Consider the following 22,400-nt stretch of genomic DNA (forward strand, 5'->3'; position numbering starts at 1 on the left):
CTGACGCTTGAAGGTAAATTTTCACGAGCTGCTCAAACCGGCTGTTTCAGCGACAAAAAGAATCACGTGATCAAAATTGACACTTGGTATTCGTCAATTTTGATCATGTGACCTGTTTTGACGCTGAAAATGAGCGTCGAGCGTCAGCGTGAAAAGGCACCTTAAAGCTTTAAATTTCAAGGCCATCAAGTGGAATGCCGTCTAGATATGTTAGATGTCATTGCCTGAAACGTATTTGTGAAATAATATAGTCGGAAAACCAAACAAGAGGAAGTCAAAAGAAGAAGAATTTAAATAATAATAAATGATTCATAACAATTCATAAGAAAGATGGAGTCGGATGGTGAGTTATCTGAAAATGAAGAAGAAATGCTCGTATATGTAGAATTTGAGGGACTTACCGGTAACGAAATGTTCGATAATAAAGATCTTCAACTGGATATGATTGGAATAGATACTGAACATCCTATAATGGAAATTAATGGACGGGTATACTATATTTTACTATTTATAGAATTTAATAAGTGAAAAACGACGTATAAATCATATTTAAACTCCGTAGCTTGTTTTTAGAATGTGCATTGTTTCTGAAATTCTATAGTATATGTAATGTCAGTTACATGTTAAATGCACACTAATTCATTACAAATGCATTCTGAATGTAAACTTATGTTTATTTCCTTTTTAGGTTTAGTTTTTCATTATCTGGTTTAGACAAAACCATTAGTTTAGTGATTAATAATAGCTAGAAAAAATTATCAAGTGAGGTTAGGTCTAAACCTCACTTGATGATAATTTTGTTTTTCTATTAGTAATCACTAATGCCCACTTTCACCAATGTAGATTAACTTTAATCTCGGTTCAACTTTCTAGTTTTAAAGATTTGAAAAAGGCAAAGAGTAAGTTGAACCGAGATTAAAGTTAATCTATATTGGTGGAAATGGACATAAACCGATGGTTTTGTCGTGGTAACTTTAAAAGTTACTAAAAGAAAACCATTAGCTTAACGATTAACTATAGCTAGAAAAATATAATTTTTACATTATGACCAACTGGGCTCGGCATATATTTGATGACCTGTTTATCATTTATTTTAAAATACTTATATTTAAAAAAAAGAGTATTTGCAAGATAATTATATTTTGTGTTTTGTATTTCAACAGAGCACATGAAAATATTTTGTATTTTGTGTTTTGAATACTAAGATTGACATTCAATTTTATTATTTAAATTATAAGATACATAAAACTTTCAATCTCTTGATTTTAAATACAAAATATATAATACTTTCATGTATTACACTTTGCTGAAGTACAAAATATAAAATATTCTTGTATTACACGCAAAAACTGTAAAGTATTTCTATTACCTGTCACCTTAGTTCTCATTACCAAGTTAAATTCAACCACAATTAACTAAAAAATGAATCTTAATCGTTTTGTACTTTTAGTTTTATGAGGGCACTTATGAAGATGCTGTAGGCACTTATATGTTCTTTGAAAAAGATGACAATCCAAAGGTGGATGATGAGGTATTCGATAAAGTGCCGACTTTAAAATATTCTGCTAAAACGAGAAAGTTACTTAAGATGCAGAGGGTGTTCACAAAGCCAAGAGTCGAGGTCCTTGGTGATGTCGAACATGAGAGTTGTATTCCGAATGAAGAAATGTTAGCACAAGCTGGTGTGCCTCCAAAGTATCAAGAGGAAGGTAATAGAACGAATTTCTTCAGTCTGCATACATTTTATTTAACATGAAAGCAATTTGTTTTAGCCATGCAGTTCTGGAATAAAGTACGTGATGAGAAATTAGAAGAATTAAGCATATTCTTGGAAAAACAGAAAATTAGGGAAGAGAAAAAATCTAAAGGTATTGCGTTGGATTCAGAGTCTGATGAGGAAAACCCCGTCGTACAAAAAATCAAAGAAAAATCAGAAGAAACATAAGAAAAAGTAAGATGTTTTAAAATTCTAATTAAAAATTTAATATTTAGAGAGATTAATGTTCTTAGCATGAGGAGTGTATATTAATAACATAAAGCTTGCGCAATAACATCAGTGCTTTGGATATTGAACTATCATATGGAAGGAGCAATTGTAATTTTACTTATATGTAAGAATGTAAATTAAATATTAATTTTTTGCTGCATCGCTAATTTTGTTTAATTTAACAATAGAAGAATGGTTTATTTTTCAATTTTGTTCTCACATTTCACAATCAATTCAATTTTAAATATATCTCGTATATTTAGTATACATATATAATTATAAGAAATAATATTACACTTTTTTATTTTGAACATAAAAAGTATAAACTAAAAAGAACATTTCACATATCATTTTACTTGTAATTTTTTTCGTACATAATCATACACGTTTTTCATATGAAATAATATGTAGTTATAAAATACTGAATTGAACCCAAAAAGTATAGATATTTTCTATTACAAAATCCTAGTAAAAAATAGAAAATAATCTTATTCATTCTTATTTTACGTACTTTTATATAATATATCTGTTATAAAAATTCAAGCGCATTGTCTAAAATCTTTTCCATCATTACAGTTTAATATTTTATGTAATATTTAGATACGCAAATACATCTATTCTATAATAACTCTACGTTTACACGCATCTTTCGTGACCTTTATGTAGCATATGCGAATCTGCATCGTGCAACTTTGGTGATTCATAACTCCGCTTATAATAAAACTAATTTGATGTTTTTTCAATTTTAAAAAATTGAAAAAAAGGCGAGGAACTTTGCTTCAGTGACGTAATATCGAAAAACATTATATTAGTAAAAAATTTATTAAAACTCACTTTAAGATGTACTATTTTTTCAAATTTCTCAAGACCTATTTTTCATTCAGTGTTGAAAATGGATAATTTTATTGCCTATTTGAAGAATACTAAAAGTATTCTTCAAATACCTATTTGAAGAATACTAAAGGTATGCATGAAAGTGCAGTGATGACCCCAACTTTTTTTACAAGCAGATAATAGCATTAAAGTATTCATTTTAAGATTAGTTTTATAGCTGTAAAAAATGTTGGTTCGAATTCACACCTGTGTATTAACGAAGGGATAATATAACACTTTGTTAAATCGTACATTGCAGAATGCTACGTATTCGTTATTTTATTTCAGAAACCTGAGTTTTGTTTGATTTTAGAAAAAATCATGCGTCTTTACCAGTTGAGGTCACCAGGTAATTCGTCTGGATACTCTCCCGTTAGACAAGCAGTACAGTGACCGATGTAATTACTTTCGCGATTGTCCATGCGATATCTGACCGCCTCGACAAGCCCCTCGACTGAAAGGTACGTTAAACTGTCTGCTCCCACATGTCTGGCCAATTTTACACTGTCAAGCTTATTCGCGATAAGTTCTTCTCTCGTTGGAATGTTAATGCCCATGTAACACGGATACTTCAGCGGTGGCGAGGCTATTCTGATATGAACCTGTAAATGTGACATAACGAATATACTAATAAATATAAATAGAAAAGATATTAAGAAAACTTACCTCCTTAGCGCCTGCATCCCTTAATAGTTTAATGATCGGACCGATTGTATTTCCCCTAACTATAGAGTCATCAATTAGAACTATTTTTTTTCCTTTTACATTCTCAGACAAAGCTCCGAATTTCTTGGCTACTCCGAGCTGCCTTAGTCGCGTGCTAGGTTGAATAAACGTTCTACCTACGTATCTGTTTTTGCACAGCACTTCAGCGAAAGGTATCTTAGACTAACATTAAAAAGAAAAAAGTATTATTTAGACATAAATTGTACATTCTTATATTTGCTCGGCAATTATGCTGCTGATTTTATTTGCATTTACTTGTCTGGCGTATCCGTGTGCCGCTGCAGTTCCCGATTCTGGCACAGAACTGACAATATCTGCGTCAACTGGGGATTCTATCGCTAGCACTCGTCCACATTGCATACGAACGGAATATACCATTTGACCTATATTACGAATGAATACATAATTAAACATGTCTCTCAATCTCTCTTTCGCGCTATATTGTCATTCTTATTTACGTACCTTCAAAAATGCTGTCGCTCCTAGCGAAGTAGACGTATTCAAAAATACAAAATGCCTGTGGTTTTTTATTTGGCCTTTCTACTATCTCTATAGTTTTAATACCCTCTCTAGTCAGTTCCACAATTTCGCCAGGAAATACTTCGCGAACATATCTTGCGCCGATACTTAAGAATCCGCAAGATTCCGACGAAATTACCCAGCCTTCTGCTTCATCGTCATCGTCATCGGACTCGTTACTTGCTGCGATTTATGTTATTATTTTGCATTAGAGAGTATTAAAAAATTATTAAAATAGATATTCACTTCTATTGATATTTCAATATGCACCTAAATTGCCAATTGGCACAATTTTCCCTAAACAAAGTGGTCGATTTCCGTAAGGATCTCTCACGCCATAAATTTTATCCATCTGCATTATAACTAAGGAGTATGACAACGGTGCCAATTGCATAAGATGTTTGATACGTGCAGGCCAATCTGGTCCATTGACTTCACCTTCCGGCGGATTCAAGCAGAGCGCTTGTGTTATAAGCTCCGAGTCCGAATGCGTTGATAAACCAACGCCTCGACCTAATACCTGAACATACATACGAGATCAAAACGGAATTTAGATTCGATCGACAAGGATTGTTAACGTAAATTTTTCCTTCGTATTACCATTTTTCGAAGAGACTCCGTGTTGACTAATTCTCCATTATGTCCAACTGCCAGTGCCCCGTGCGCAGTGTGTACCACAAATGGTTGACAGTTGACTTCTTCACTGGCTGCACTTGTACTGTATCTGGTATGACCAATTCCAAGATTTCCTTTGAGTTTTCTCATAATCTCATCGTTGAAAATATTATTGATCATTCCCATACCCTTATGAACATGGAATGACTTGGAGCAAACACCCTCACTTGTTACGATTCCAGCGCTTTCTTGTCCCCTATGTTGCAGCGCCACTAAACCTGATTGAGTGAAAATAACAAATTGTTTCGTCTTCTAATTCGTATTTTTTTCTCTCTTATTGTATATACATTTATATACTTTTTTATTTCAGTTAATTTCTATCACACACAAAGTGAACCTACCTAAACAAATAACTTGAGCAACATCAATTTGTGATGGCCAGTCGCCTGCAGCTATACATCCGAAAACACCGCATTCGTGTGTAAGACCAGTAGATCTTTGTCCCCTGGTTTCACCTTTGCTTCGTGGTTTCATACATTTTGATTCCTCCGTGAAAAGACGAGACATTGCTTCAGCACAATGTTCGCCATCTTTATCGTGAAACGTTTCCATTGCGATCTGTCAATATACAAATAAAATATGTTAAGTTTAGCAGTAATAAAATTAAGACAGATTGGATTAAAAAGTCATAAAAAACATGAAATGATGATCATAAATACGCTCTTATCAATATTGAATTATTATGTGTTTCTCATATTGTACAATAAGTTTTAATAATTATAATATAATAACATTTAAATTTTTCTCTGGATTTAAATATATACTTTCCTATTGATTTAAATATATACTCTTTCATTGAAACTTAATATATTATATTTGATTTATAAAGATTTTTCATGCAGATATATATTGGATATAAATTATGTATTGTATATTCTACTAAAGTGCCTAAAGAGAGAGTAGATCCTTTCGTAATTCCTCTTTATGTATTATCTGCATTGCCCTTGTAAACTATTGACCCCCAGCGGACTGATAGAATCCACATATCTTACGTTTGTTCAATGCTACAACTATGTTTTCTCATCACGTTTGCGCAACCTGCATTTCGCAACTGATTTCATCATTTTACATCGTACTGACATCACAAATGTCATAATATAGAACAGTTATATTTATGTTTACAACAAATCGATTCTTTCACATCACGCGAGAAATTGCATCATATTTTTCTGCAATAAGACAGTTTTCCTGTGTCAGTTACAAACTACATATAGATACGAAAGTAATGTTATCTTTTTTTTTTTACTTATCTTACGTTCTGTAGTTCGATTCAGTATTGAATCTCAAAGCTAGAAAAAAATCGCAAAAACAAATATAAAAGATAAACTCATGTAACTTATTTATTAGAAAAGAAAAATCATTGAATTATTTTGTTATAAATATTAATTTTGACGAAGCAAGTCAAATGGATGATACTTTTATTCTGTTATCTAAATCTATGTAAAGAAATATAATTTGGAGTAATAATTTGAAGGAAAATATAACATTAACTTATGATTCTAAAACTTTAACTTACGATTCTAAGATTTCTAAAGATATTAATACTGATAGGGATTACAACACAATGTTCTGTTTTTCAATTATGAAAGAGAAATATAGATTTTTCTTACGAATAAATTACTGGGGGCAAGACTCTAAATAAAATGTATTATATATTCATCTCTCAGAGAGACTGCTTTTCTGTCGCTTAATCATTGAATTTACAGTCGATTTATTTGAAAATAAGCAAGAATGTGAATAAAAGAATTTAAAAAAAGAAACGAAACCGAACAGAGTGCATAAAAATATTTTCGTCTGTGCACATGAGATCCACAACTTTACTGTCAATATACTTATATTTATCCTGTGAATCAGTTAAAAAACTGCTGACAAAAAAACGATACTTGATATGTGAAGATGAAATCAAGTAGAAGAAACAGAGCGAAGGAACACAATAAAAATGTCCAAACGCAATAATTTTTTATACGGGACAATTTCGATTAATTTAATCGGCAGTTAACTCGAATTGCTTTTTTTTTTTTAAATAAAATTTTTAATATATAATTCCTTGTTCTTAATCTTATTTTCGATACAATAAACAAAAATTTCATAATTTTAGTAAATAATTTAATAATTCTATTCGCGTATTAACAAAACATGATTACAAAATAAAATGCAGACGTTACTTAATGAGTAAAATTAAATACTTAATTTAATTAATAATTAAGTTAATTCAAGTTCGGTTCAAGTCACCCATATATTTCTCTTAATTCCTCGCTCTGAAAGTTACTCCGATAAAAAATAAGACTTATATATTGAGAAGGAGTCATACGCAACGAATACATAAGGCCTGTTTTCTATGGCTGAACTAGTATACACTTTTGGAACTTAAAGTGAAATAGGTATATATGTTTGGCGAAAGCAAGAAAGAATTCCAGTGTAGTCTATTGCAGACCTATAATAAAAAGCAGACTATAATAACTCATGGAAACCGTTTTCCCGAGCGTCGAAGCCAGAAAGCACAAAGCATTATTTTCATTATTCACAAAATTGAAAAATTACAAAAATCAAGCGTAAATTTCTTTCTCGTCTATCAAGGACAAATTACACTAGAAAAAATGTTTTGTTTTTTGAACTAAAATTTTTGAAAATTAAAACAAAAATTTTTTAGTAAAAAGTATCGAACAAAACTGTTAAATTATGCGAATTAAATTGTTTAGTTGGTATAAACAAATATTTTTGTTACTTACAAAGCAAAAAAATTATTGCAAAAGTAACTAAATTTTTGTTATATAAACAAAATATTTAGTTGCTTTTAAAAAATATCTCCATCAAAACGATTTTGCTGAAGGCACTAAGGCCCAGTTTCACAACTCATGTGGCCTGTTCTTTTTAGCTGAACTTCATCTTTCTTCTTTTTCTTTCTACGTTGAACTGTGCAAGAACTTTAGCTAAAAGGAACAGACTTACAGTTAACTCTTAACCGAGGTTCAACATATTCATTACCTCTTTCCAATTCTAGAATTGAAAAAAGATGAGAAATATGTTGAATCTCGGTTAAGAATTAACCGTGAGTTGCGAAACTAGGTCTAAATCTTTTTTCCTTAGTGTACAAATATAAAGATATATACTTATGCTTTAAAGGATAATAAGTTTTTTATCAAATCAACTCATTGTTTTCATATTGGATATAAGTTCACATTGCGAATCAGACTCGTGCGATCTCAATGGTTTAACACTGTTAACAGTGTGACACGAAATAACGTAATGAAGCTAAAGATCGTAGATCAGCCAAGTTTGCGTCGAATGCTGCGGACGACAAATCGCACATTGGACACATGATTGGCCTTCTTTCCTATCCATGGGTTCTCATTTTGTGAAGATTCCACGAAGATCACAGAAAGGAAGCTACTTGTTTGACTTTTCGAGTTATGGAATAATGAAAACGGACGCGAATAAGTAATGTGCGAATCACGCTTGGTTCGCAAAGATCCTGGTGGAGATCCAAATGTATGAGGAAGCGATGCACGTACCTCACGTGTGCCGAGTGCGTGCAGAGACGCGCCGAGAAACGTTCTCGTGCTTCTCGTCCCGTTTCAGGAACACATCTGGTTCATATGAAACGTGTGCTTCGTATTCCGAACTACAAGCCACAAATTGGAACGACGGGGGTATCTAGTGACAGCCAATGAGGAAGCCCACTGCCTGCCGGAGGGGCTCGCTCCGCTTGATCGGTGTGACCATTATCTCTTCCTTCTCGAAGAAGAGGGACGATGCGGGAGGATGTGAGTGCAACGCCGCGTCGATTCAAGAGACGAATGGACCGTCTCTCAAAGAGACAATATCTCTTTCTTTCTTTTTCTGTCTCTTTCTTTCTCTTTCTTTCTCTCGTTTACGACGACAGACATCGGAAGAATTGGCATGGATCACGCTAAACGCTAGGATCGATCAAGGACAGAGCACTTAAAGATATTAGCTGTACAATATTAGCTAAAAGTATCAGTAAAAAATGCCAATCTCAGTTAATTAACTGACAAATTTTTGTCATAAATACGTCCTGAGACCAACCGTAAAAAACAAAACAAATAATTTGGGGTTTATAATGGCTTTATGCAGCGAAATATATATTTTTGCAGTTTTAAGTAAATAACTTTTAAATAAATAGGTAGATCCAAATAAACTTTTGCACGAATTTATTAAAGTTTTATTAGCATATATAAAAAATTCGATTTAATTTGTAATGCTACGACCTTCTCAATTTGCAAATAATTACTACAAAACGCGAATTTACATCCGAATTAAGACTAACAAAACAATTAAAAAACTTTTAAACCAATAAGAGAATCGTGTCCAAATTTTACACGGATATACTAATAACGTTTTAGACATAATTTTGAGTTTTAAAAAGTAATTATATAAATAATTTAAAATTACAAATAAACAGTAATTAAAACTCCAAAAATTAATCAAAACAGAAACAAATTGTCAATATGAGCTGCTGCAGTTATTGATGTCTATAATTAATCATATGTAATAATAGAATAATCTAAAATTTTTATAGATTTTTGTTTTGAGATGTAATACAGCCTTAAGCTAACGATGTTTACGTCATTTACCGTGTGATTATAGAAATTAGCTGCCTCTCATTGCCGGTAACACATTAGCACGACCTCGAACGTGAATTGCGACGTAATCCTGTTTGAATTTTGTAAAGTTCCGAAGGTGAAAAGCTCCACCTCAATGATCTCTTAATCCATAATGACAGTCAACATTTTATCTTTTGACCTTGCATCGTTGATGACTATCTTTAATTTGGATGTTCAATTTAACCATTATGAAAGAGAATTCGAACCATGTTATATTTGTTTTTCCTTGTGGCAATCGACGAGATTTCGACGCTCTCGAAAGATTAATCAATGGAAATGCCATGGTCCAATTTTATCGATCTTGACCATCGTGGAATTATTTCTATTACGTAATGTATATGTCGTAATTCTATATGAGTTACAATTGACACTCGTATAGCGATATACCATCGATATATACTCGTTTCCTGACTTGGATAAAAAAGAAAATAGTTTATAATTACTTTTAGAATTGTATTATTTATATTAAAATTATTTAAATTATTTAAAAGGAAACAAATTGTGAGGCGCTACGGTTATTGGTGCATAATATTAATATATTAAAAGATCTACTTTGAGTTCATCATATTCTTAACGTTCGAACTTTTCCTCGATATTTTTAGCTCAGAACTTTTAATCCATAATGACAGTCAACATTTTATCTTTTGACCTTGTATCGTTGACTATCTTTAATTTGGATGTTCAATTTAACCATTGTGAAAGAGAATTCGAACCACATTATGTTTGTTTTTCCGTAATTATTTATTTAAACGCACCGAAGAAAATTCAAACTCAAGAGTCAAAACGTTTGTGAATTTTACAGCGCTAAATTGATTTATTATTATATTAATTATAGACATCAATAACCGCGACAGTTCACATTGGTAATTTATTTTTCTTTTCAATTTATTTTTGGAACTCAACTGTTTATTTGTAATTTTAAATTATTTATGTAATTACTTGTGATTAAATTTAATTAAAAGTTAAGTAAAAAAACTTTCAATTAAAAATAATTATAATATTAAAATTATAATTATTAATAATAATGTACACAATTACAAAACATAATTATTTATAATTTATAATTTAATTTATATGTATCCTATATTTCCAATGGAGAGGAGTATTGTGACAATTAATCTAAGACTCGGTTATCTATTAATCCACGGTGAACTTTCTAGAATGTGTTTCGTAAATTTACTCGATAAAATACACGAGTTACAACACGTAAGAGAAATAACTTATTCCGATGTGTACAATGAGAAAAATATTATTCGTATGATTTTTCGTTGTCGATATCATGTTGTCGTAACAGAGAACTCCAGAGAAGCTCCGAGCCAATCGGAAATCAGGCAGACGAGGATCGTAGTGGGGATTGCTAAAGAAATGTATGTGAAATCAAGCGACTTACATTCATTCCAATAGTAGACGTTAGAGCAGCTGGGAAGATGGCTGGTAAGTTCGTTAGAAGCATTAATTTGATTGATTTTTCCGCTTGTGTTCAGTAGAAGCACAGACAAGTATAACGATATTCGGACACGTGATATTGACGTGAATCTCGTGACGTTTGTGTCTGAATAATTCAAAGCAATCCTACTGAAAGAAAACATAAAGGAGTAAACGGGTTTTGCCAGAGCAACAGGTGGTCGATAATGCACTGCTCATACACCGGCCGGTGTTTCATACAAGTGCTCTAACATATCTGTGCTTAATGTAGTTTACAGCAAATATTATTACAACTTAATTTTAACTATGTATCTGAAAAATTGATCAATGGGCATTCGTATGAGAATGATATAATTAATTAATAGGCTATTGATGAAAATAATACATTTACATACAATCTCGGAACATTCGCTCAAAGGAGGGGAAAGATTGACTTGTTTTTTCTGTAAATTGTTATAAAATAAAAAGAGATTTGTTTCGTACCAATCAATATTAAAACATAATTTTCTCTCTTCTGTTTTTATAGATTATAAACTTGGGAAAGTTATCAACGAAGGAAAGACGAAGAAGGTTTATGAACTTTTAAATGATCCTACCTTATGTTTGCTGGAGAGCAAGGATCGTATTACCGCTGGCGACGGCGTAAAGTCTCATGCATTAGAAGGCAAAGCGACGATTAGCACATCTACCACCATAAAGGTCTTCGGGTTGCTCAATCAAGCTGGTATCAAGACAGCTTATGTCAAATCCGCCGGTCCAAAGTCTTTCATAGCGAAGAAATGTGACATGATACCAATTGAATGGGTTACTAGAAGGCAGGCAACTGGTAGCTTTCTAAAAAGACATCCCGGTATGTATCTGAACGTCAATATCTTTCTCTTGGAATGAACAGAGTTGAAGAAAATGTTATAATGCACGATACTATTTATATACAATTGTTTCAGGGGTACCTGAGGGCTACAGATTCAATCCGCCTCTGCAGGAAACGTTCTTTAAGGATGATGCTAATCACGATCCACAATGGTCTGATCAACAAATTATTTCCGCGGATTTTCAATTGGGCGGCAGGAAGATAACGAAGGATGAAGTAGATATTATGAAACGCACTACTGTTGTCATTTTTGAGATTCTTGAGAGAGCTTGGACAGTACGTAATAGCTCGCTAATAGATATGAAGATAGAATTCGGCGTGGACTCAGATGGGGAAATTTTGCTAGCTGATATTATCGATAGTGATTCCTGGAGACTCTGGCCTTCTGGAGATAAGAAACAGATGAAAGATAAGCAGGTAAGATTTTTTTCTCGATAGTTTGAGACATTTTCGTCAATATTATCAGTTGTGACTCTCTGTTAAAAATTTATTATATCTGTTTGTATTATATTAGGTATACAGAGATCTATCCAATGTAACACAACAGAGTTTGGAGACCGTAAAGTGTAACTTTAAATGGGTAGAAGAACAGTTGGATTATGTTATTAAAGCACCCACTCCGTTAGTTGTTATACTTATGGGCTCACCATCCGATGAGGGACATTGCCGAGAAATTGCAAAGCATGCTACAGCATTAGGTCTAACACCCCGACTTCGAGTCTGCAGTGCTCATAAGGGTACTGAGGAAACTCTAAATATTCTTGCTGAATATGAAGGTAGCGGAGAAAACGTACGTTTGAAATTTCATCTTTTCACAGCTCATTACGATAAACTCTCAATAGATTAGGTGAAATGTAGGTTTTCATCTTATTACTTTTAACTGTAATATTACTTTTTACTGAATCATTCAAAATTACGAAAATGCTTATATATGATCAATAATTATTGTTGTTAATCATAAAAATATTACTAGAGATAGCACATGCAAGTCATTTAAATATTTTTTTTAATTACACAATGCTGATGATAGCAGTAACTTGCAGCAGCACAATATTGTGCAATTTTATCGTGATATTTATCATTACGACATTGGTCACTAATTTGTGATATCAAACGTGCTAGCAAAAGATGACTGTATCAAAAACTTGTACTGACCCGTCGAAGCGATCTGCGTTATCCTGTTATGTTTTAATCACAAAACTTGTTACGATAAAGAAAATGATAGCTATAAAAAGATTATTTATTTCCATTTATCACAAGTTACTTATTTCTTTTTTTGTAGGTGGTACTGATAGCGGTAGCCGGTCGCAGCAATGGTTTGGGTCCAGTACTCTCCGGCAATACGGTCTTGCCTGTCATAAATTGTCCACCTTTGAAATCGGACAATATTGAACGAAGCGTGTGGTCCTCGCTTGACGTTCCTTCAGGTATTCTACATAATTTGTATTCATAGTAATTGAATTTGTCTTCTGAAATATAAAGTTAAATTATATTTACAGGACTTGGCTGTACGACAGTCGTACATCCAGAAGCAGCTGCACTCGCGGCGGCGCAAATCCATGCGATGCAAAATCACTTGGTTTGGGCTCGTTTGCGAGCAAAACAACTCTCCAACTTTATAAATTTAAAACAAGCCGACGTTGAATTACGGAAGTTGTGAACAGTGGTTCGGCTAACGAAACAATAAATAGCATTGCTTTTTCAAGAGTCTCGTGGATACATTGTAATACAATCGTGAAAAGAACTGTACATGTTTACACATATTTTAGTGTATTAATTAATTTTGAATGCTACTGTTGCTAAAGTACTTTGTAGAAAGCGATTGTTTTTTATTTTTTTCTTCATACGTATTTGCCCACTCATGTGGATCGAAATACAATACTTATCTCATTAAACTGACAGTGTGATTGTGCCATAGATTGTGATACGACCTGAATATTTTTGTACCAATGATCGCGTTAACTCTTTTCGTATATACTCTACTGTTATTGATTCTAGTAATACTTTACTGGTTTCAAGTATGCAATATTCGTCTATTTCCACTTAAACAAATTTTTGAATAATATAAGAAGTTTTCTTTGTATGAATTTATAATAAAATATATGTTATCTAAAATAAAAGAAGTGCCAAGTATTGAAGATCTCTATGTACTATATAATTATATTATTTTGAATTATCCTTATCAAATAAAATAATATATAACTTTATAATACACAGGCATATATACGTGTATATAAAGAGTCATGTTGTACAAAGCGATTCTTCGACATGTTCATCTACGAAATAAATATGTTACGAGAGAGAGCGAGAGAGATAAGTGAAAGTCGGGTTTGGAAGAATATAAAAAATTCAATCATTTTATATACGTATAAAAAATATATCTAGAATGTATATGAAAGCAAAGACTCCCTAACTTTCATATACAATTAATGCAATTGTCCGCGTATTTACACGCATATACTTATACTTTTTTTATATACATGTAAATAAAAAATAGAAGCATATTGTTTTACTATGTACACTGAGTATTAAACTTCTTGACTTTTAGCTTGCTAGAGCTTCGATTTCCTCTACCTCCTTTGGACAGTTTTTCGTCAAGACTTCTGGGCCATTTTCTGTTATTAAAATATCGTCTTCTATACGTATACCTAAACCATGGAAGTGTGACGGTGCGTAAGGAGTCTTCGGATTTATGTACACACCTAAAGTAATGAAAAGAAACAAATTAATTTGCATTAATTTACAAATAGTTCTTTAAAACAAAGAAAATATAAAGCATTCAAATACCAGGTTCCATTGTTATTATCATTCCAGGCTGTATCCTTACGCTTCTGGATATTTTTCCCGTGTCATGCACATCCATTCCAAGATAATGACTGACATGGTGCGGACAGTACGCGTATGCAGCTGTTAATAATTTACTTTCCTCTATATTCTTCGGTATTACGTTAATTTCTTGCAACCGTTCTCCCAGAAGAAAACACATATGGCGGAATGCGTTATCCAATGACGGCATTTCCTTCAGGCTCTTTATCAAGTTTTTTTGCACATCGAGTACTATTTCATAAAGAACTTTTTGTTCTGGCGTAAATTTGCCACTAATTGGCCACGTCCGCGTTATATCGGATGAATATCCATGATACTCACAACCTGTAAGTGGACAGAAGTGCAAGAAATTTTCGATTATGTACTAATAAAAAAATCTATTCTTTTCAGCTGAATTTCTTGAATTCACATTATGGAGAGAGAAAAAAAGAAAAGATAAATGGTGCAAGAAGTTCAGCTAAAAGAACAGGCTTATAATTCTACACATCTCAGTACAAACCTGCATCCATCAAAACTAAATCACCGGTTTGTATAATTTGATTATTATTAATATAATGTATTACATTTGCATTCCTGCCCGCAGCTACGACGGGAGGATATGCCAAGTATTCCGCTCCATGCATACGACATTCATAATCTACAGTAGTGAATAACTGATGCTCGCTCATCCCTGGCTTTGAAGATTGGATTGTTTTTACAATAGCATCAGAGGCAATTCTGCAGCTTTCCCGCATTAAATCAATTTCGCAGGTGCTCTTGATCAAGCGAATTTGATGAAACAAAATCTTGGGGGAAGCAAATATTTGATTGTCCGTCAATTTAATCAATTGGCACAGTTTCTTATGTAATATCGGTTGAACAACATCCGCATGATCATACCATACAATACTGTTTTTATCTTCTTGTATAAGTGCTGCTAAGAATTGTTCAAATTCTGTAACTGGCAGACTGTAATCTGTGCCAAACACTTCTGTTGCCATTTCAATGCCAGTTCTTGGGCCATCCCATAATTCTGAATGTTCGTCTCTCGCTCTAACAAATAAAGTATAAGACGATTTATCCTCTCTACACGTAAGAACTAAAATACTATCAGGTTCCTGACACCCAGAGAAGTACAGAAAGTCTGTATTTTGCCGAAAGACATATGGTATCTTGTCAGACATGTAAACTTTGGACGACGCAGGTATGACGATTATTTGTTGCCTGTGTACATTCTTGGCATTTGCCATTAACGTGATACACTCCACTAATTTGGAACGTCTTCTCTTAAGTTCTTGAAGCGATATACCTGGCAGCACCTCGCCACGCTTTATTAAGTGTGGATGTGTTGTCGACGTCGGTTGTCCACACGCGTGTGGGTGAGCACCTCGTGTGCATTCTGTCTTCGTTAGATTACTTTTAAGTGTTATTTTCGTCGAAAAGCATCCCAGTAATTGACAACCTAAAATTATATCAACAAATAATCAACGCTTCACACTGACTTTTTTTTAATACATTTACATATCATAGATAGAATATTAAATTTATTACAATTTAATGGTAGCAATAATTTTCTTTCAAATTGGAATATTATTGGCATGAATAAGTTTCTTACCAAATTTATTCGGATTGTATCTCAGCGAATATTTTATGCCACTGAACATATTTCCAATATTTTTGGTAGCTAGACGCTCGCTGTGGAATTTTATTTTGTACCTTGTTCACTTTGAACAGCGTAATATTTTGTGACATTCAATGTAAAATTGAACCTATAAAATTTTGACCGAAAGCAATGTGTACGAAAGGTAGTCACCGTTTGACTAGCACAGCTGATATGAAGTTTGTTTTTTTTCTCTGCAGTGCTTGCACTAGTTCAAGAAGTGGACACCAGGGGTTACAAACTCCTATTGTTCTCGATGTACCTTATAGCGTTTTCGGCCCGATCGGGTTTGCACCAACCTGGGTTGAATTAATCTTTCCTATTGGTTGACGTCACCCGCTCTACCAATAGGAGAGCACAAAACGCCATTAATCCAACCCAAGTTGGTGCAAACCTGGCCGGGCCGAAAACGCTAATAGAGATTCTGACTGTGTTCGAGGAGCGCGCTATCAACGCTACTTGTGTCATGCTATCCTTGTTTCACATTTAATGGACGATGAAGATAGAATGACACAAATAGCGCTAATAGCGTCTCCCCGAACCCAGCCCCTATAATCAGAGTTTGCCCAATGCGGTCCCAACTTCTGATTGGTTCTCTACTTCTGTCCATTCAGTATTCTTCGGATAGCTTCGTACATTGTCGGAAAACGAGTTCGAAGAATAGAAAGAGCCAGATAGCTCTAATCAGGGGACAAAAGTGAGCAAATTCATTAGAATATTTATAATTTAATTGATCAGTACATAGTGAATTTGCTCATTTTTGTAATTTTCACCTCATTTCAAGATACACACTCGACTCCCAGACGAGTAAAGCTTTGTCTCAAAGAGGTTAGGAACTGTTCCGAGATCCCGGATAAAGAAAATTATTAAAACTTCAGAGTGATTTTTAACAAGGTGGACATAAAGTTTCATAATATACATAAAAAGATAATTTATATTTATTTATCATAGAATATTTATTTGTCACAATACTTAACCTATTTTGTGACAGCTTTCTTCACGCTTTCTGCGCATGCGTAATACGAGAAAGAAAGCAATATCTGTATCTCCTTCTATCCGCCATCTTTTGTCCGCTTTGGCCAAACTCTGATTATAATATCTCTAATGTACCACGGTTTGCAGCGCCCTCACTGAATGACAACTGACAGGTCTCACGGACATGCATGTTCCATCGACGTCTAGAATGGACCGCTGATGGCAATGGTGGGAGTAGAAAGACGATTAGAGTGATAGGCAGGAATAATAAGATCGTTCTTTCTCTGTTTACTGAAGCCTGATTGGTTGTTGTTAATCCAACAGTAGTTAGAAACAACAGTAAACAGAGAAAGAACGATCTTATTATTCCTGCCTCTCACTCTAATCGTCTTTCTACCCCCACCATTGCCATCAGCGGTCCATTCTAGATGTCGATGGTTTACACGCTTCCCAGCGGCCATCTTCAAATGAAGCGGCGTCGTGATTGATTCTACTATAAGCCAGCATGAAATCAAGCAATAAAAATAGCACCGGTTCTATCACGAAAATCCAGCGGATCAGCCAACAACGGGGCCTGCAAGCCATACAATTTCCAGCATAGCAGCCAGTCAGATTGCCAGCACAGTAGCACGCAAGCAATCCAGCAGGAAAAAAAGCATTATGTGCCGCTGGCATTAGGCCTGTTCTTTTTGACTGAACTTTTGCACCAGTTCATCTTTCTTCCTTTTCTCTCCAGGAGGAAAAAAGAGGAAGAAAGATGAACTGGTGCAAAAGTTCAGCCAAAAAGAACAGGCCTTTTAGTTACTGTACTGGTACGTTCTTTTATATCTTGCACTAGTACAATTTTTTCTATCAGTGCAGTCCGATTTAGTGCTAGTTCAGTGCAGCACTAGTGCACACTAGTGCAGAGAAAAAAAAATCTATAGAGAGAAGCGACATTGATGTCCGAGTTTCTGATTGGTAGTTTGATATGTATTCTGATTTGATATCCCATCTTAAGAAGCAGCCATATTGTGACCGCAGCTGATTACATGTAGCTGCACATGTGACAATAGGTACATCCAGAAGCACGACCGCTCATTGAGCTCTTGTATCTGTTTGGTCTATATTTTTCGATCTAATGGAATATGCCAATCAGATGCAAGAGCTCATCGAGCGCTCAGTGAGCGGTCGTGCTTCTGGATGCACCCATTGTGACCGCGACACATGTGGCCGACTTCAGTTATGTCTCACTTGTCAGAATGCAAAAGGAACGTGCATTCAACTAAGTTATGACACAGAGAATCACTACATCCTTGTTATTCACATCGAAGTACAGAATTGGAGGTTGGAGTATGGATCCACGCACAAAGATGGTCGGAACTGTTTCCGATTGAATCGTAATCGTAAGTCGTTGTCGTAGGGCAAAATGCTCATTGGTCCAACAGTTTTATATTATGCTTAAGCTCTGTTATGCATTTTATGTGGGATAGGCTTAAGCGGGAGCACAGATTCTTGCATAACGCATAACACATGAGGCATAAGAAATTGAACCAATCAGAGTCCTTTATTTCATAGAAAGGAAGGAAATGAAGGACTTCGATTGGCACATTTTTTTATGCATTACGTGTTATACGTTATGCAAGAGCCTGTGCTCCCCGCTTTACGATTACGATTCAATCGGAAACAGTTCCGACCATCTTTGTGCGCGGATCCTATGTTTATGTTTAGGGTGATGTCCCATGCAGCGGATCGTGCGTAAGCGGATTCGCGTATCGCCAATCACAGAATCATTCTCTTAGATATGCTTGCGAAAAGTCCAGTGTACAGTAACCATTAGATGCATTCGCGCACTGCGGATGCACTTTTCTCTTTTACTCAACGACACCTTTTATAAACGGGCTTCCTGGGCATTTGGTTGCAAGTTGCCATAAGGAAATGATGTCCGCCAAAGTTTTGATGTGCCGCTATACTTGATATACTTCGTACGCGTATATCCAGCTAGCCATGGCTGGATCCTGCTCGAAGGACCAAAATGTTTATGCGTATGTGATGGGTGTTTGATAACAAAACATCACTTTGATAGCTTAATGAACTGTATTGTGGATAATTATACTTTATTGTGGATAAACGAGAGATTATACATGTGTAACTCGATTTTTGTTATTAATCGATAGGTTATTATTATCATTATTCCGCGCTAGCGCCCTCCTACGGTCTCTTTACATTGCTCGTGGAACATTTCGAGTACCGCAGTGCGCGAAAACCAAATATGGTATGAATTTCATCGATAAATAAGATTACATAACTTTCTGGATCACATTTGATGAAGGACATTAAAAATTAAATAACATGTTACATATATCGCAAAAACAGCAATTTTTTCAAAAAAACCAATTTTTCGGAAAAAAACGGGAATTTTTCCGGTTTTTTTTCCAACAACTTGAAAAAAGCGGTTTTTTTTAACTATATTAAAAATGATATACTAGAATTCTATTTTTTATTACATACAAAATATATATATATATGTTTTATTAAAAAACATATACATGGAGAGAGATTATGTACTTTATCTACATATCTGTGTATTTTATATTCAATTACTATTATTAATGAAATAATATAGGCATATATTATAAGCATATTTATTCAATAAAAATTCAATGTTAATGAAATAATTAAACTGCCAGACTACACTTAAATTAACATTCATCAGATTTCCGGTGTATGAAATTGTTTTTCGTCTGCTAAATCCAGCTGAAAAATATTAAACAAATCTTTATAAGGTAATATGGTATAATTCTTATAACATAATATAGTCTACCAAACAATATAGCTGTAAAATCTCGAATCTTATCATAACAACCAGAAATTTTTGGTTTAACCAAAGTGTATTTAATTATGTACGTTGATACCAAAACCATATTTTTCTCATGCATTAGAGAGGTCTATTATGTACCGATATTAAAATCATCAGGACGGACAAAGCTGCGCTGTAGAACTGAAAAAAATATGCTTTCATTATACTTAATGGAAATATTTATGTTAAAATGAGAACAATTAATAAAAAAGAATTTTGAATATGTTAATTAAATTATGTGAATGTCGGTGGTCTAAAGACTTAGGACGGTCGCACGGAATGCAAGAGATCCGGGTTTGACTCCCGGCCGAGGCAATATTTTTCGCAATAAGTTTGTTACAGTTTTTTAAAATTAAATTTGAGAAATTTGGGGGGATTATTAATATTTCAGATTGATTGCGTTGAAAGTCCGACAACCATATCGGTAATTATGATTTCTGAAATTAATTCATTTAAATGAATATATAGAATAGTTCAACATTTTAACATTCAGAGAGGCGCTTTGTATTGAAAGTAATGTTCCTAACATAAACGATCTTATTTTCAATCTCTTATTATTATATAATTAACAATGAAAAATATAAAAATACAGTTAACTATTTGAGAGACACATTTTTCTTCTAAACAAATTATTGAAATCATAGGTTATTTATGGGTTTTCGGGGTCGCTGATTACGATTCTGATGTCAGAATTACAAAATTCAAAATGGCGGATCCAACATGGCGACTATTTTAGGCTAAATCCAAGATTTTTTGTTTAATTTGCACGAAACAGGATATACGAAAGTTTTTGGGGTTGCTGATTACGATTCCGACGCCAGAATTACAAAATTCAAAATGGCGGATCCAATGGCTACTATTTCGATCTAAATTTGAAATTTTTCATTCAAATTCCATAAAAATATCAATTTTTCAAAATTTCAAAGATTTTTTTCGAAGAAACTAGCAAGCAGAAAATTCTGCAAAAAAAAATATATTTTGGTTTTAGATATGGAGTACACGCATAAAAATTTTCAAAGATCTAGCACTTCACGTTTAAAAATAGCTGAATTTATTCTTTAAAAAAACAAGTTTTTTTACATTAATTGTTTATAACAAAATTACAAATAATTAATTAACGTAATTTTTCATGAAAGTTGCATAACTTAGATCCCTAAGAGCCTAAAAAGTACTTATATGCGCATACAAACTGTAAAATAGATCAAAAATATGGAAAAAACTAAGAACAAAAAGGTGGGATGTTTACGTTTCACTGCCCTTCAAAGGGTTAATTGAGAAATGATTTCAATATTATGTTGCCATTTAGATATTTATATAATTTACAAAATTGCATGTAGAAGTATTTATTGTCTATTATATGTGTACATTCTATTACATACATACGAATACTTATACTTTTAAATAATATTGGACGTACCTGGCGAACGAAATTATATCCAAAGTGGAAAAGTCCGATGCAAAATTTTACCTCCCTTAATTTTATTTGCAACATGAATTGTAAGATCTAATTAAAATAAATATTTGAATAAACGTTAGTTATAGACTATCTTTCATGAAAATTCAGACATTAGCATAAATTCTATCAAATAGCCATGAAATTAAGGCATTATTATAAAACATCAATTACGTTACATTGTTATATATGAAAGGAGCAATTCAATCCCTTAAATTTATCTATCATGGTTCCATCATACTAGATTCAACAACAATCGATCTTCCAATCGTTTACGAGCCAATTCGTGTACTCAGTGAAGCCCTCATCGAGCATCGCACAACACACGTATAACTTTTCTACAGTTATTTGATGTATAATATACTCGCTTATGACAACTGAAGAATCCTCGAACTAGTAGTCGAAACATGTAATGTTATGATCATCGTTTCAATTTTAATTTAATTTAATTATGGTTGATTTCTATTTCAAAATATTTTTTAACTTTTTAAAAATTTATAAAACTTTTTCTAGTCTCTATATATTCTTAGCTATAATGTTAGTATGTGCACAAGTATCCCAAAATATATAAAAATATAATACAATTGTCGTTTGTGCGAACTTTATAACTGACTCTTACATGCCTTTTCCAATATTTTTATTGTTAATTTTGACATCAAGAGTTCTTGTATTGTTTAATTTACCTTTAAGTAATATAATATTTCGTTATTTTTAACTTCAATATGTGTCAAAATCAATCAATTTTTCAGTTTTAAAGTGTAAACAGCGTCCATATTAATAAGTAAATTTGAGACAAATTTAATATTAAACTAAATAACACTCTAATTACAAAAGTTTTATAAATTATTTTCAATTTTATATGCTAAAATGCATAGTATTTATTTTATAGAACATTGATACAATCGATAAATTTTAAATGTTTGCTTTCGGCACAAAATAAAAAAAATTTATAAAACTTTTCTTCTAG

The 22,400-nt window shown here is 33.2% G+C and overlaps 4 protein-coding genes across 5 annotated transcripts; 2 read left to right on the plus strand and 2 right to left on the minus strand.

Moving 5' to 3' along the window:
- Positions 1 to 268: 268 nt before the first annotated feature.
- Positions 269 to 3,245, plus strand: LOC108765615 (general transcription factor 3C polypeptide 6). Its single transcript, XM_018514409.1, has 4 exons — positions 269 to 489; positions 1,451 to 1,709; positions 1,773 to 1,951; positions 3,174 to 3,245. The coding sequence occupies exons 1-3, from the start codon at positions 331 to 333 to the stop codon at positions 1,943 to 1,945; spliced, it is 591 nt and encodes a 196-aa protein (XP_018369911.1). The 5' UTR covers positions 269 to 330; the 3' UTR covers positions 1,946 to 1,951; positions 3,174 to 3,245.
- LOC108765552 (amidophosphoribosyltransferase) lies at positions 3,189 to 8,797 on the minus strand. The gene is made up of 8 exons (XM_018514318.1): positions 8,293 to 8,797; positions 5,122 to 5,338; positions 4,706 to 4,998; positions 4,376 to 4,625; positions 4,049 to 4,288; positions 3,842 to 3,969; positions 3,527 to 3,748; positions 3,189 to 3,462 (listed from the first exon to the last, which is right to left on the minus strand). The coding sequence occupies exons 2-8, from the start codon at positions 5,330 to 5,332 to the stop codon at positions 3,190 to 3,192; spliced, it is 1,617 nt and encodes a 538-aa protein (XP_018369820.1). The 5' UTR covers positions 5,333 to 5,338; positions 8,293 to 8,797; the 3' UTR covers position 3,189.
- Positions 8,798 to 10,692: 1,895 nt separating this feature from the next.
- Paics (PAICS bifunctional enzyme) lies at positions 10,693 to 13,767 on the plus strand. Its single transcript, XM_018514349.1, is given in 7 exon segments — positions 10,693 to 10,839; positions 11,357 to 11,680; positions 11,775 to 12,118; positions 12,216 to 12,491; positions 12,984 to 13,128; positions 13,201 to 13,352; positions 13,354 to 13,767. Coding segments are annotated over 7 exon segments (1,272 nt in total). The 5' UTR covers positions 10,693 to 10,832; the 3' UTR covers positions 13,378 to 13,767.
- On the minus strand, positions 13,095 to 16,316 carry LOC108765561 (probable Xaa-Pro aminopeptidase 3). 2 transcript variants are annotated; one of them, XM_018514338.1, is made up of 5 exons: positions 16,122 to 16,316; positions 15,027 to 15,968; positions 14,489 to 14,851; positions 14,236 to 14,403; positions 13,095 to 13,170 (listed from the first exon to the last, which is right to left on the minus strand). In XM_018514338.1, the coding sequence occupies exons 1-4, from the start codon at positions 16,168 to 16,170 to the stop codon at positions 14,246 to 14,248; spliced, it is 1,512 nt and encodes a 503-aa protein (XP_018369840.1). In that variant the 5' UTR covers positions 16,171 to 16,316; the 3' UTR covers positions 13,095 to 13,170; positions 14,236 to 14,245. The 2 variants fall into 2 exon arrangements, with proteins under 2 accessions (XP_018369840.1, XP_018369832.1); XM_018514330.1 differs by lacking the exon at positions 13,095 to 13,170 and having other exon boundaries at positions 14,061 to 14,403.
- Between the last annotated feature and the right edge of the window lie 6,084 nt (positions 16,317 to 22,400).

This window comes from Trachymyrmex cornetzi, unplaced genomic scaffold (assembly GCF_001594075.2).
Source record: "Trachymyrmex cornetzi isolate Tcor2-1 unplaced genomic scaffold, Tcor1.1 scaffold117, whole genome shotgun sequence".
NCBI classification, from domain to species: Eukaryota; Metazoa; Arthropoda; class Insecta; order Hymenoptera; family Formicidae; genus Trachymyrmex; species Trachymyrmex cornetzi.

Excerpts from the sequence above, each read along its gene's own strand:
- LOC108765615 (XM_018514409.1), top strand. The coding sequence starts at position 331 with ATGGAGTCGGATGGTGAGTTATCTGAAAATGAAGAAGAAATGCTCGTA. Across the intron at positions 490-1,450 it reads TAATGGAAATTAATGGACGG|TTTTATGAGGGCACTTATGA; the intron begins GTATACTATATT and ends TTGTACTTTTAG. Across the intron at positions 1,710-1,772 it reads TCCAAAGTATCAAGAGGAAG|CCATGCAGTTCTGGAATAAA; the intron begins GTAATAGAACGA and ends AATTTGTTTTAG.
- LOC108765552 (XM_018514318.1), bottom strand. The coding sequence starts at position 5,332 with ATGGAAACGTTTCACGATAAAGATGGCGAACATTGTGCTGAAGCAATG. Across the intron at positions 4,999-5,121 it reads TGCTCAAGTTATTTGTTTAG|GTTTAGTGGCGCTGCAACAT; the intron begins GTAGGTTCACTT and ends TCACTCAATCAG. Across the intron at positions 4,626-4,705 it reads CGGAGTCTCTTCGAAAAATG|GTATTAGGTCGAGGCGTTGG; the intron begins GTAATACGAAGG and ends ATGTATGTTCAG.
- LOC108765561 (XM_018514338.1), bottom strand. The coding sequence starts at position 16,170 with ATGTTCAGTGGCATAAAATATTCGCTGAGATACAATCCGAATAAATTT. Across the intron at positions 15,969-16,121 it reads ATACAATCCGAATAAATTTG|GTTGTCAATTACTGGGATGC; the intron begins GTAAGAAACTTA and ends ATATAATTTTAG. Across the intron at positions 14,404-14,488 it reads GATAATAACAATGGAACCTG|GTGTGTACATAAATCCGAAG; the intron begins GTATTTGAATGC and ends TCATTACTTTAG.